We start from the raw sequence: 15,446 nt of genomic DNA, 5'->3' as shown, positions 1-15,446 counted from the left end.
TGCAACATACCTAAATTGGGAAAGTGAGTAAAGGCCACACCTACAAAACGTGTTGTGCAATGCACATGCTTTGTATTTGGTTACACTTTAAGCAAGAAGGCACAAAAATGAGTGACAGATATGCCTGGTTATGACAAGTGATTCACCAGTCATCCAACCATTTTGCCTAACATGTACCAATGAGTGAGGATTGTGTGGGTGAATGTAGGAGTGTGCAGTGATATGTCTCAGCAAAGGAAACTGCCTACCTAGGTAAACCAAACTCTACCTACCTATCCACTCTATGCTGCCCCATTTACCATTTCGCTAACTCCATACTTGCAATCCAAGTAGTCGCACACTATCATCCTTTATCTTAAGTCTCTCTATGTGCAGCCCTGTGCATCCATTCATTACGCCTGCAGCTAGCAAGGAAGTTCGAATAGATACTTGTTGGTTCTGAAGTTCAGCGATATTGCTTGGCCAGATAGGAGAAAGCCTCTTTAAGCAGTTGGCACCCTCATTCAAAGCATTCTGCATGTTCTAATTATAGATCTAGATTTGTTATCAGTTGGCAAAGTTCAAATTACATTTGTGGAATTGCAAAGCGAGCGATACAATGGGATGTGTGGAATTCAAACAAATGGAAATAAGATAGTTCACAGGGAGACCTTTAGTTAGAAGCATCTGTTTATTTTTTAATGTACATCCATTATAGTTCGGAATATGCAAAGATACAAGAAATCAACAAATGCCTGGGAAAATGGGAAAAATAAAACTAGACCAATTCAACAAAAAGAAGAGCTGCTGATGAAGAACGGAGATAGAGTTTCTAAGCCCACAGTCAGGCATTTGTGGTGAAAGATGAATAAACACAGGATTTTCAAAAACACACATTTTAATTTCCTGTGTATGAATACCGATGTGGCCAAAACTGCAGACACGAAAATACCAGAAATCAAAGAAAGCAAAGAAAGAAAAGATTGCAGATTAGCAAAAGCTTCACAAGCTTTCCCTGTCTGTAAATTAAATGGACAAGATGAAAAATGACACGATTTAATGCATACATTAATTTGAACAGTAAGACAAATCAACAAAGCACAAGATAGGTCTAGCAGAAAATATGTAGAAGCACCAAAAACTCAGTTGGAACTCCTACTCTTGAGTCACTGCTAGCCATTTCCTATACTCATGCCGCACCCTAAGTAGTTTAGGGCCAGGTTCTAATAGTGTTAGAGCGCTTACCTTTTGGGAAACACCAGTGATAACCCACATTTGACTTTGTATGGGCTGGTATCTTATGGAATGCTCCAAAAAGGAGAAGCTCCAACGCTTAAATATTAAGCAAAACATGTCTGCACTGCACACAGACTTCTGTAGGTTAAAACCTCTACATACTTAATCATTACAGTTTCAACGTTTAGACTCCCAGCAACCCCTTAAACCGTTTACAGCACAGATAATCTGCTGTTATAATATGTAAACTGAAGCATAAATATCAGCACATCATGGGTCAATATCACAAAAAAAATCCTGGGAATTCCCCTCTGTCTTAAATTCATAGCTTCTTGGCAGAGATGGCTTTGAAATGTTTGCCTCCCAACACACCAATGCATTGAAGAAAATGATCATTAAAATATTGCAGCAATGAGCTGCAATCAGCTTCATGACTAATATTTGAATTATCATTTTCTCAAATGTATCTGTGTCTAAGGAGGCAGTTTCATCAAAATCAACAGCAGAGGCAAGAAAAGTAACATTTCAATATTGCATGGTTGAGGTGATCTGGATGTGTACATGCATCTGTATAGACACAAACACACATGCATACATATATAGCTCTAACGTTCACAAATTTAGAATAAGGTAAGAATTTTGCAACCTTTTGTGTGTTGCTGTTAAGGGGATATAATATTCTGGACTGTGCAAAACGCTAAAAAGCCTGCAACTTCAACACAAAGGTCCTTGGCCTTCTCAATTTGCCTGCACCGGCATTGGTCTATTGAATGATTAGTCTGTTACTGCCCGTTTGTACTACTATTCAAATATTTACGACTGAAATACTTGCCTCTGCCACTCAACCCCAGTATCCCTGTTTCATGTGCAAATCATATGTCAGAGGAAGAGAACGCTGTGCAGGCTATGATGCAATTCATACACATATTTCAAACTGCCATTTCTTTACACCAATATTGTCTTTGCAAAATGAGGTGCCAAACAGTTTACCGAATTCCAGTTATAGAGTATGCAGAAGTTACTGCTTAAAAACACTATAGAACATGGCATGAGAACAATGCATATGGCGATTCCTAAATGTATTATCAGATGTGAGAAGGCCAAAGTGTACTACTAGTGTGTTAAAAAGAAATCTTGGGAAAAGGAGAAAATTGACTAAATATTGACAGGAATTTTGTTTGCAAACACTCAATGTCTCATTCAAACCAGCATTTTAACAACCATCCCTATAATTAATAGCAAAGAAACACACGAAGAAACAAAAGACGCAAAATTAAAGTCAGAGCAGTTACACTCCCAGGGTAAAATATTGAAGTTGTCTAAGAAAAAAACAGTAGCAGCCAAATAAAAAACAGATGAAACACAGATGCATTTCAATACAATTAAAAGCACACACACTTTCAATGAATGTCCTTCCTCCGCTTATACGCCCATATTTCCTCAAACATCTTGGAAAAGAAGAAGAAAGAACTAGTCCGCTGAAAAGTGTGGCAAACACTTGTCCGGCCGAACAGGCCATCTTGAATTGGTTGAGGGATTCCATCCTGTGCTGTCAATCTTCATAATAGAAGTTATTGCAGGTGGCTGTGACAAGATGGGGGTGCAGACATGGCAAAAATTAAGTTTATGGTTCTGCCGGTTCTGCATTTCAAGAATGTTTTAAAGATCCAAAAATATATTTCTATACACATATATAGACAGATATATATGTATCTTTTCAAATATTCAGCAGTAGAATTTGTATCCCACCCCCCACGTGTCCCTGAATATGTTGCTCAATCATAGTGTAGTTTCAAAGGGCTGCTCCTCTGAATATTGGAGAACATCCGAGATGCGGGTTAAGGTCTTAATGATGCAGTAACATTCCATGGTTCCAAGCGTGAACACACACACAACACTGCGTATCCCTGAAAATCCATTGTATACGATATACCATCCGAAGCTTTGTCCATTAGAAGCGTAAGTGAAAAAAATCACTCCTCAGAAAATTCTCTTTCAAGGTCCATATATGCTTCATCAATGTAGCTAATAATGGCACAGGGGGATGTCCTGTCAGGACTGAGCAGTACATTAACAGTCTCTTTCCAATAGCTAAAACTAATACAGGAACTCTGTGGAGAGAGGAGGAGAAAAAATTACTTGGTTACAGAATTTCAAAGCACTCCTTTATTAAAATCTTCCCTCAATTGATGGGTACATATACCAATCATTCTCATTATAGTTCTATTATGGAGTTATTAAATAGTATGAAAGCCCTTCTTAATGCCGATATATCAAGGTTTGATACCACTGCCTGGATAAATTCTGTACAACCAGGCACACAGTTTACATATTAGTACCACACAGTGCTAAGCCTTTTTTCAACACATGCATTTAAGCATCAATTCCTTTTAGGTTTTTGCTCAGTAACACCTAGCAGAGCCACAACTAATGGTATGCCTATTGTATGGTATGGTATACGGTTATTTTTATAGCGCTCTTTCCCCATTTGTATGGCCTCAATGCGCTTTGTGATACGAACGCCCTCGGTGACCGCAGTCAATTTGGTGGAGATTCTAAGAGTTTAAATTAAGAGATGCTTGTGTGCATTTCGCCGACTTAGGTGGCTGGCACGGCTTCACTAAGCAGTCCAAAGGTCAGGCACTTGGGTGGGCGCTGTTGGTGGTTTATGATAGAGTGCTATTGTTGAAGATTCGATGTGTGCCCAGTTGTACCAAATTTCCTTTTCATTGGTGGTCGCTGTATACTAGTGGCAGAGGTGTTGAGGTACGGCAGGGGTTTCAGTATGGATGGCTATGTGCGCTGCTAGACCGGAAAGGCATAGCGATATCTGCATACTATGGTGCATGGATGTTTGGCCGTGCCTGCTGCCTGTGTCCACAGAGGTGGTTTAAGGTATACGTACCATATACTTGAGTGTAGTTCGGCTGTAGAGTTATTTTTCATTGTCCAATGTGGACAGTGTGGTCTCATTGTTCATGGTCTCTCTGGAGCGAGTTCTGAGCAGCGAGGGCTAGTGAGGTTTATTGCGGTGTGCCTCAGCGAATGCTGCCGGATTCCCTGCTGTATTTATCGGGTAGTAGTGTTGTTGTGCATGGAGGCGATAGTTTGTCGAGGTGGGCCGCTGCGAACGTGGCCGGCATCTGTGCTGTAATTGCTGTATAGGGATGTTGGGTTCAGCAATGTAGTTTAGAGAGGGGGAGGGTTCAATAGGATATTGGGAAAAGCCAGATTTTTAGGGTGTTTCTGAATTTCAGGCGATTTTCAGCTTTGCCAATATGTAGGGGTAGGGGAGTTCCGGGATGGAGAACGAGGATCCGCCCAGCCTGGAGGAGTTGTGAAGTGGGAGCACTAGGCGATATACTGTGCGAGATCTGAGACTTCATGAGGGCTGGTAGCGCAGGATTTTGTCCTTTTGGAATTCGGGGCCGGTGTTGTGGATGGCTCGGTGGGTGATGCACATGGCTTTAAAAGTAGTGTTGACAAATCGGGAGCCAATGGAGGACTTTTAGTGTAGGGCTGATGTGTTCTCTGGGAGGCAGGTTAATGAGCAGGCATGCAGCAGCATTTTGGATTCTTTGGAGTTTCCTCAGTTAAAACGCTGGAGCGCCGAGGTAGAGGCAGTTTGTGTAATCTAGGTGGGACAGGATGATGGAGTTGATGGGCGAGAAGCGGTGTGGATAGGTAAGGTAAGGGGAAAATACGCCCGAGAATCCGTAGATGGAAGAAGAACAAGTTACTTACCAACTGGGAACGTTCTTTCGACTGGATGTTCCTCCAACGTATTCCACATCTTTGACATGTAATGTCCACAGCTGTGCACTTCATAAACTTTTTCGGCCGAGGGCGTCCTGCGTCGATGGCCTTGGGTCAATGTCCCTCGAAGGCCTCCGTCGAGGGCGACGTCAAAGGATGTTATAAATAGGACGCACGGCACCTGTAGCCTCAGTTTAAGTTTTTCCCTCAGAACGTGTGGCACCAGTCTCATGCCTGCTTTACTGTACTTAGCCTTGCAGAAACTGAAGCTGCAATCGCATAGGAAATTCTCCTAAGGGGCAGGCTGGGAGGGCGAAGTGGAATACCTTTGGCGGAACATCCAGTCGAAAGCACGTTACAAGTTGGTAAGTAACTTGTTCTTCGAATGGATTGTGTCCTCCAACGTATTCCTCATCTTTGACAGACTCCCAAAGCAGTAGCAGTAAATGGAGGAGGCAAAAGAATTCAGAGTACCCAATTAGATTGCAGACTCATGAACCACCTTCCCAAAGGCCATATCCTGACCATGGATTTCATCCAGGGAATAATGTTTTGCAAAGGTGTGAATGGAAGCCCATCTAGCTGCATCACAAATATTCCTAATAGGAACACCCCGCTGGAGGTCAGTGGAAGTAGCCACGCCCCTAGTGGAATGAGCTCTCAACCCTTCAGGAGGGTCCTTACCCGCCAATCGGTAACACTCCGTAATGGTAAGGATAACCCACCTGGACAAGGTCTGTTTGGAAACAGACTGGCCCAAACGGTGTTCAGCATATCCTACAAATAGTTGTTCGTCCACTCTGACCCTGGACATCCTACAATTGTTAAAGCTCAGAGCTCTCCTAGGATCCAACCGATGGAGTCGCTCCTCTTCCTTACTAGGATGAGGAGGAGGGTAGAAAGATGGAAGAACCACCCTTTGAATCAAATGGTATTCAGAAACTACCTTCGATAGAAAGGAGGGACGTACTTCTCAGTACAACCCTGTCCTTGTGAAACACAGTAAAGGATGGCTTAGATGAAAGTGCCTGCAATTCACTCACTCTACGAGCATAAGTAACCGCAACCAAGAACACAGTCTTGATGGACAGTAATCTCAAAGGACAAGAGTGCAAAGGTTCAAACGGAGCACCCATGAGAAATTTCAAAACCAAATTTAAATCCCAAACCGGCACCTGGAAAGGGGACGGCAGGAAAACGTTAGTCAGTCCTTTAAGAAACTGAGAAACCAAAGGAATCTTTAAGTAAGAACATTCTTCAGACGAACGTTTAAAGATAGACAGCGCCGCCAGGTAACCTTTAATGGTACCCACTTAAAAGGCCCCTGTGGGCCAAAGAAATTAAGAAAGACAAAACCATAGGAATGGAGCACTGAAAAGATCAACATTGTGATCTCGCACCAGTCGCAGAACTTACACCAACGGTACAGGGATTTTGTTGCAGGCCGCCTGGCCGAAAGCAACACCTCCATCACGTCATCCGGGAGGTCCCAATACTTATACCTCAACCTTTCAGATCTCACGCGTGAAGGTTGAGAGTCTTGACCTCTAGATGGAGAACCTGACCCCTCCCCCTCGCGCAAGAGGGTCAGAAAATGCCACCTTGAATAGCTCGCTGGGGGTTGCAGCTGCAAGACTACGCCTTCGAGATTGTGCACCAACCGAGAAAAAGAGAACCCAGTCTCGGTAGGGAAGACAGCGTGAAGGACAGACGGACATTTCTAGAAGTTCCGGGTACTAAGCTCTCCTGGCCCAATCCGGAGCAATGAATCATATGGGAACCGAACCTCCTCAACACTTGAGGAATGACGGGGACTGGAGGAAACGCGTACAGCAGTGGGAATGACCAATCGGGACAGAGGTCAATCTGAACGGCAGGACCCCAAACTGAAAGTGCGAGTCGTCAGGCGCAAACCTCGGGTACTTCCGGTGTGCGGGATGAATCGGCACATGAAAAGTAAGAATCCTTGAGGTTCAGAGACACCAACCAATCCTGAAGTTGAAGGGCCTGGAGGACTTGAGACAGAGTGACCATCTTGAACTTGTCCTTCCTGAGAAGTTTGTTCAACCAACGCAAGTCCATGATGGGTCTCAATCCCCCATCTTTCTTTGGGATCAAAAAATAAAGGGGAATACCAACCCTTGTTCCTCTCCGCTACAGGCACCAGTTCTATAGCGGCTTTCTGCAGCATGCTCAAGATCTCCTGCGCAAGGAGCGGATCCGGAAGCTTCAAAGAGTTTCCCTGGTGGGTTCTTGTGAGGCCACTGAAGGAAGGTAAGGCAATAGCCGTGGGCTATGGTATCCAGAAACCAGGCATCTGAAGTAATGGCATGCCATTCTTCGAGATGCTGAGACAGTCTGCCCCCAACCGGCGAACCATGGGACATGGCCTCATGACTGTTTGGGAGCGGCTGCGGCAGTGCCTGAAGGCAAAGAGGCAGCTGTCTGAGCGGCTTTGGCACCATGATTTCCCCGACCACCACGGGTACTCTTTCACTGGCCCCTTTGACTGGCAGCCCCTCTTGTTCTACCAAAGGAGGAGTAGTAATGAAAGGAACCTCCCCTCCACTGCTGTCCCCTAGGATGAAAAGGCGGAGGTTGACACACTGCAATGCTTTAAGATTTTGCTGCAGCTTTTGAGGTCTGCAACCTCTCAAAGCTCTCGTCAGCCTCGCTGTCAAACAAATGTGCACCATCAAAGGGCATGTTCAGAAGACGGGCCTGCACATTCGGAGCAAACCCCGACTTCCGCAACCACGCAAATCTGATTATAACGGTGCTCGTAGCCATGGATCGGCTAACACCGTCAGCCATATCCAAACCCGACTGAAGGGATTCGCACATGGCATCCTTGCCGTCCAGCACGAGAGCAAGGAACCCATCCCTTTCGTCCCCCTAAGGAATATGCTAAGCCGCCAAGGAAACAATTCCAAAGAGTGTGTGAAAACCTTGCTAAGGCACACGTGGTGTTGGCTGATTTCAGGGCCATGCTCCCAGCAGAAAATACCTTCCGGTCCCAACCATCAAAGCACTTGTCATCCCTATCCAGAGGGATGGTAGGGTACGCCGCCTTCCTAAAGGTGGCCATAGCCGCCTGAACCACCAAACTCTCGGGAGTGGGGTGAGTAGATAAATAGTTGGGTCGCTAACGGAAGGGCGGTATTTCTTGGTTAAAGACTTATTAACAGCCGGAAGAGATTCCGGGGACTGCCAGGCAGCTGCCACCCTTTTCTGCAAGGTAAGATGAAATGGCTAAACAGGGTCAGAGGACGGACCTTGATCTAATATGTCCGTTAGATCATCCTGCACAAAGTTTTCAGGAGGACTGGACCAGCCCAAATACTCCAAGACCCTCGCCTTGAGCCTCCTGTACGAAGACTCTGCATGAGCCCCAGGCTCAGGCCTACCGAATTCCACTTCCGGAGAAGTGTCCAACCCACTGGCATCATGGAGGGTCTGCCGCAACTCCTCCAACTGACTGTCTCCAGAAAAAAGTGGATCATCATCAAGGTCACCAGGTTCCTCAACCTTAGAACTTTCTTCCTCTTCTTAAAAGTTAATCCAGAGGGAGTTGAAACCCAGGCCTGGGGATAGAACAGACTGTGACGTAGCCTTCCTTGGAGGACCCATAATATCCAGGTGCTCCAATGGCAAATTGAGAAAAAATCCCAGAAGGCGCCGATAGCGCTGCAGGCTTCGACGTTGAGAGCGTGGACAACCTCAACGTCGTAATCGCTGAAGGCTTCGGCGTCGACACAGGTGGCGATGGTGCGTAGGCTGATACGACGATAAAGCGTCGACATCTGAATCGCACAGACACAGTGCCGAACTAATCGACGCCGGCCCCGAACACTCAATAGGTTGCTGCGGTCTCGCTGGAGGTGAGGACCTAGACCTAGACCTAGAGACAAGTCTCTTGCGACTCTCCGATTCCTTGTCCTTATGGGACATTGAAGGCTCCCGATGCGAGTTGCGTCGTGTACCCGAGCCCGAAGGCGTGCAAGCCCGATCCTGGCCGGCTTTGTCAGAAGACGCGACCAGACCTGTGCCCTGCGATTGAAAAATCACTAGCATGGATTGTTTAAACACTGCACATTCCTCCAGAATCAAGGACTTCGTAGGGCAGATAACCTTCCTCGAGGCTCCATCCTCCGAGGAGGACGGGGAAGGCGACTGGTGACAATGCTTCCTAGAGTGCCGGGACGAGGAAAGCTAGTGGCAGGAACCACTCCGGGACCGAGAACCCCGGGACTCCTTCCAACGCAGAGAGTCGCCCCTCTAGTTGTCGGTGGAAACCCCCTTGGACTTGGAAGTCCGGGACTTAACAGGCTTAGAAGCCCCTTCCTACCTGGAGCTTCCCCTTCCGCTCCTGCAAGGACTTGGTAATCAGCGACTGGCATTTCGAGCAGTTGTCTGTCGTGTGACTCGCCCAGGCACCACAAACAAATGCAGTGGGGGTCGGTAAGTAACATTTTCGACTTGCAGTCCCGACAGGTCTTGAAGCCAGACCGCGGAGTCGGAGGGGTCGAAGAGAAAGACTCACAAGTTAACAAGTTCGCAGAAAAAAATGAACTGAGGCTATGGGCGCCGTGCGTCCCATTTATAACATCCTGTGACGTTGCCCTGGACTAGGCCTTTGAGGGACATTGACCCGACGCCATCTACGCAGGACGCCCTCTGCCGAAAAAGTTTCCGAAGTGCACAGCTGTGGTCATTACATGTCAAAGATGTGTAATACGTTGGAGGACACAATCCATTCCAAACAGGATGTGGTGTGTTGGGTGAGGGATAAGTCTGTGTCCAATGAGCATCCAAGGTTTTTTACCATGTTTGAAGTTGCTGGGGCTGGTCCTAGGGATTGAGGCACGGTTTCGGAGGGGAAGCAGGACTGTTTGCCTGCCAACTAGGATTTCAGTTTTCCCAGGGATGCGGATGAGGTGGTTGGTCATCATCCAATGGTCAATATCCGAGAGGCAAGATGACAGGTTTGGACTGCCGGAGCTTGGAGATTTGGGAATTTTTAGGATGATCTGAGTGTTTTCTGCATAGTTGTAGCACGCAAGATTGTGTGAGCGGATGATTCCGGGCAGGGGTTTAGGTAGAATTTGAAGATTAGGGGAATAGGTAAATGACAAACACACATGAACACATTCACATTAGTGCTGAGTCATTCTTCCTGACTTTTGTGCGTTTCTGGCAATGCAATTTGCTAAAAGACGAATACTCTGTGTGCCTTGATTGCAATAGATTTCCTATACTGGCATGGAGTTTTATATACTTTTGGTTTAATTCAATTTACATGAGAATGTCCTACTGGTTCAACATTGAAAGTTAACTGGGAGAGGATCTGTTAATGTTACATGTTAGGTCGTCACAAAGTGTATTGCCTATTATTGGATTTCATTAGAAAGCCTATTATTGAACAGAAAGCAATTAATAAAAGCTCCACTAAAGCGACTATACAAGGACTATTATGGTATTTGGCATTAGAGTGCCTCAATTACAATTTTTGCTGCAAACATTGCCCTGGCTCTCATCTGGTCTTTTCAGACCACGGTATGATAAAGGGCTATGCATCCTACTCCACATATAGCACCTCCAAATGTAAGATAACATGACAATAGTGGCTGTTTTTGGCATTGGAGTACAACACCTGTAAAACCATACATTATATAGTGTGACTTACCAGGCACATGAGGTAATTAAGGGGATGCTTAAGGTTGAACTTGGCAAATAATGGAACACCTTCAAAGTTAGACCTTCAGCATGTGGTCACTAAACCAGGAATGCGACTGCAATATTAGCACATTTGAGGTTACACTTGGCGTATTACATTAGATTAGGTGGTTTTTCAGGACCTCTACTGGTGTAGGGGTTTGAGTGTCCAAAATGAGTGTGGAAATGCTATGTTTCTCCACAAATGTACAACCAAACTCTCCCTTGGTAACAAGGCTGATAAGTAAGTAAGGCTTCAATGAAGGAGTTCATGGGTTTGGGGTAAAGTACAATTAGCAAACACGACGTTGTCAGGCATTAGATTGTCATAAAAGGATGTAAAAAACACATTTATCAAGATCGGATTATGTCAAAGTACTAAAATTAAAGTAAAACATAAAAGTACACAATCCCAGACAGGTGTTCAAAATGGGACATCACCACACAGATCCAAGGTGAGTACTGTTAGAATTGAACCTAACACGAGCAAAATAAGGGAAAAGGTTGCACTAATTATTACAGACATTATGATTTAGAAGGCAGAACCAATCCATATTAGCTGAAGTTAATGACACCAATCCCCAACTTAAGAACGCAAAGTTAATGTTAAGTGACCCAGGGGAGGTTGCTTTTTCCCTCATCCGAGTCATACAATGGCAGAGAGCGCACTAGTAGCCCAGACGATGACTCCTCGAGTCTGTCTCAAATATATGAGGTAGGAGGATGAAGACTGGAAGATAATCTTCTGTGATAGGCGGAAGTCGAACAAGGCTTTGGGAAAAAAGGACAGCCTTAAACAGAAGTTCAACTTTTCTGCTGAGAGCAAGTGGTAGGGAGGCATAACAGAACGAGCCTGGAGCTCACTCGCTCCTTTGTTGAAGTGATGGCAAACTGGAAAAATCACCTTATGGGTGAACAACCTGAAAGGCCCTGTTCGGAGGTCCTCTTGAAGAACGAAATACCAACCAGGTATCTCTTAACAGTACCAAGCGGAAGGCCTAGTGTGGCTTGAAAACCAGAAAACTGAATAACAAAATGTTTGGGCAAGACAAAGTGTTCAAAGAATTCTCTCAGCACAAGCCAGAGAACCTATGACACCTGAAAGTATAGATCTAATTGGTAGCTTTCTGGCAGAAAAGAGCACATCTGGGACAACATCAAACAAGTCCCACTCCTTGTATCTCATCTCAGCAACTCAGTATGGAGGATGAGTCTGCTCAGATGAAAGGACCCTGTCCATGATGGGGAGGGTAGGTCCATCCTCCATTGTAGGTTCCAAGAGGGCTGGATGGACATTTGCTGAAGATCTGGGTACTTTGTCCTAAGATCCAGTCCAGGGAGATTGGGATGAGGTTGGACACCAATATCTTCAGTCGCCCGAGTACCAGTCGGAGGACAGGAACTGGATGGAAGTCCGAGGGGAAATCAAAGCTTCACTATACAGTGGAGTCAATGTGTACGCCAGAGAACCTATAAGGAAAAACATCCTGTAGCAGAAACACTTGCACTTCTGGTTGACACTAGAAGCAAAGCGGTCCAGTTGAAGTATCCCCCAACATGCAAAGACCTTGTCCAGAACGTCCTAAGAAAGCTCACACATGTGGGAGACTAATGAATGCCAGCTCAAAGTGTCCAAGACAACATTCATTTTTCTGGTCAGATGGAAGGGAAATTACAGGGACATGCTCTTCAGAGTCTGAGGCAGTGTCCAGAACTACTCTGGTGTACTAGAGGGTGAGATAGTGTGAAGTAGGACTTTTGAAGTTGAGGGAAAGGCCCAATCTGTGCAGCACAAAAAAAGTGGTTCAGTTGGACCGACAGTGCCGGAGAGCATACTCTAATGAGCCATTTGTCGATGTAGTGAGCAACATGCATCAATATCCTCCGGAGATGAGCAGCAGTCACAGTCAACGACTTGGTGGAAACCCTGGGGGCTCAGGACAGGATGAAAAGCAGGACTGAAAACTGGTAGGTGATATTACCAACCATGAACCACTTGTATTTGAAAATCTGATTCTTCAGCCTCTGTCAGCTTTTATTCCTCTCCTAGAGCGAATCATTTATGCTACTTTGTTTTAAGGTACCAGGGTCAGCACACAGAGTGCCTATATTGTGGCTGAGACAATATCAAACCTCATTTGTAGCACCAAACCAAGCACATCCACAGATTCCCAAGGCCTCGCTTTTTCAGAGGAATTCTGAAGACAAACTAATAAATCGATCATATACTCAACTAACAACTATCTCGAAAGCAATCCTAAATCAAAATACCGGCAGAAGTACTACAACCCGTTTCACAAAACCAAGAGGGGGAAGAGAGGAGGATCAAACAAACAAAAATATTGGACAAAGAGAAATGCAAACAAGATCCAAACACAGGGACAACAGAGCAAACCAGTAAACCTAGTCCTGAATCTATCCAAACATGATGTGGATGAATCATTAACAGCAGCACTCAGAGGATTAAACTTCAGTCCTACAAATAGAGCAGACTACTTTCAGTCACAAGTAGACCTTTTCAAATTTTGCAGAAAATTGAAATTAAAAAAAATATTTCGCAGAAACTCCGATGAAAACTAAGGAACATAATATCAAAGAAATCTCACCCCTCACTGTGGAACTAGCAGAAGGATCAGTTAACATCATGAATCTAACAGAGGCAGACTTTTCTTTAGACCAATCTATGGAAGAACAAAATATAGATCCCTTCCAATCAGAGGAAACACCTGAAAACTAAATCTAAATTCATACCGACCCTGATGGAAAACAATGCCATAGACAGTGAGCAAGGAATTAAGAAAAAAATATTTAGAAAATAAAAAATTCAATCTGAAATACAACCTCACGAAAGCAGAGATAAAAACAATCAATCATCTTTCCAAAAATCAAGATATTGTTTTGAAATCAGTAGACAAAGGAGGGAACATAGTACTCATGCAGAGAGCAGACTACAATGCAGACGGTACCAAACAACTCAGGGACATCAAATGTTATTCTGTGTTAAAAAAACAATCCGACCAAAACTCTACAAGCCCAATGCCACCAAATGGTAAACAACTGGGAGGAGATTGGACTCCTATCAGAAGAAGAAACAAACTATATGGACATATCTAAACCAGTTATGTCCATTATATATTTCCTTCCGAAAATGCATAAAAACTACAAGAATTTTCCACCGTGTAGACCCATCATAAATGGGATAGGCTCCCTAACGGAAAGGATTTCACAGTATATTGACCTAGGGAGATTATTAATTTGATGACAATTCGCAATTTGGAAGTGTATATATGTGTATGTAACTAATACATGGAAGTTTAAAATGAAAATATGCAATATGGACAATGCAAAGGACTAAATGTATGAAATCAACACATGAAGAACCAGATACATACAAAAACTAACAAATCAAACCATACTGGAAAATTGATTGTTCAAAAAATTGATTTTTTTCTGCGGATCGCACGTTGTAAGAGTACCAACTACAAAATTTACAAATCATGAACCACTTGTACTTTATGCATTTGGTATGTGTTGGTCCATAAAAGTAGGTGTCTTCAAAGTCCATTAGGATCTGGTCATGGGTAACCATGTTAAACTTGCCCATGGGCCAAATAGGGAAATCCTCACCCACATCGAACACAGTCCAATTAAAGGGGTTTTGAACCAAGTGGGTAATTATAACGGTAAACATATTGACCATGGGTGCAGCTCTACAGCCAACCAGGAAGGAGAAGTGCCTCTGTTGCTTGCCAAAGGAAATCTGAGGCCTTATTATTATTACCCCTGGGGACAAATGAGGTGAATGACCAAAAACACCACCCTCTGGTGGAGGAAGTAGGAGGTTGCTGGTTTGCAAGCTCTAGAAACATGGCATTGGCTTTGGATATTTTGAATTTCTCAAGCGACTAATCTGCTTTGACACCAAAAAGATTATCCCCCCTCCAAGGGCATGTCGAGGATTTTAGCATGTTACATCAGGCGTAAACCCAGTTTTACACGTTCAAGAATGCCATCGGAGTACAGTTCCCAAGTCTGTGGAGCCGGCCACACAATCTGTTGTTTTGATACAGACTGGAGGATCTGTCTAGCAGCTTCACTACCATTATTAAATTATTAACTCCACCAGATACCTCATTTATCTCCAGCCCAGGTTGTCAATTGCCTCTGCCACCACATTCCATGCGGTGTGGGAGTACTGCGCAAGGAAGCAGGAAGTTAACAGCCTGCAACACCAGATCGCCACAGGTGAAAATCTGACTGAACCCTGGGTCAAAAGGGCCAGACATGGTTTCTTGCAAGGTAAAAGGCTGCTGAAGTTGATAGTCCATAGGTCAAACGCTCCTCCGGATCAGAGAATTCCTCAGGGAAGTCCTCAATGTGGTCCTCCATGGATTCTAGCCCACAAGGGATTGAATACATTTTCCTCAAAGATTAGCCCCATTATAGAGAGGAATTCATACCCGGATGTCACAGCAAACCTCTGTTTTTCCTACACCTCCAAAGATTAGGTTGAATGCAAGAGACCTGGTGCCAGGGCTACAATGCCATTAGGCAGACCTGAGAGATGTGGGAGGGAAGCAATCTTCAGAATGGGGAGCGTGGGGGGGGGCACACTCACGGACATACATTGACCAGTTAAATCAGAGCTTTGGTCAACCTGGGAAGGCACAGTGGGCTTCACTACTGGCACTTAGGCCAAAGCAGCTATTTTTAACAGAATTACTCCCACTGGTTTCAGGTAGAGGCGCTGGCAAGAAATG

General features: G+C 44.6%; 1 protein-coding gene across 1 annotated transcript in view; it reads right to left on the bottom strand.

Annotated features, from left to right (window-relative positions):
* Window positions 1-651: 651 nt before the first annotated feature.
* TRPC4AP (transient receptor potential cation channel subfamily C member 4 associated protein) overlaps window positions 652-15,446 on the bottom strand; it is a 1,405,828-nt gene continuing 1,391,033 nt past the window's right edge. The window contains exon 19 of the mRNA XM_069652258.1: window positions 652-3,326. Within this exon, the coding sequence (XP_069508359.1) occupies window positions 3,189-3,326 (138 nt within the window). The 3' untranslated portion in view covers window positions 652-3,188. The remainder of the gene's footprint in view (window positions 3,327-15,446) is intronic.

The sequence above is a fragment of the Ambystoma mexicanum genome, chromosome 3p (genome assembly GCF_040938575.1).
Source record: "Ambystoma mexicanum isolate Mex_15411 chromosome 3p, UKY_AmexF1_1, whole genome shotgun sequence".
Classification (NCBI taxonomy): domain Eukaryota; kingdom Metazoa; phylum Chordata; class Amphibia; order Caudata; family Ambystomatidae; genus Ambystoma; species Ambystoma mexicanum.
This window is presented reverse-complemented; position numbering and strand designations above follow the sequence as displayed.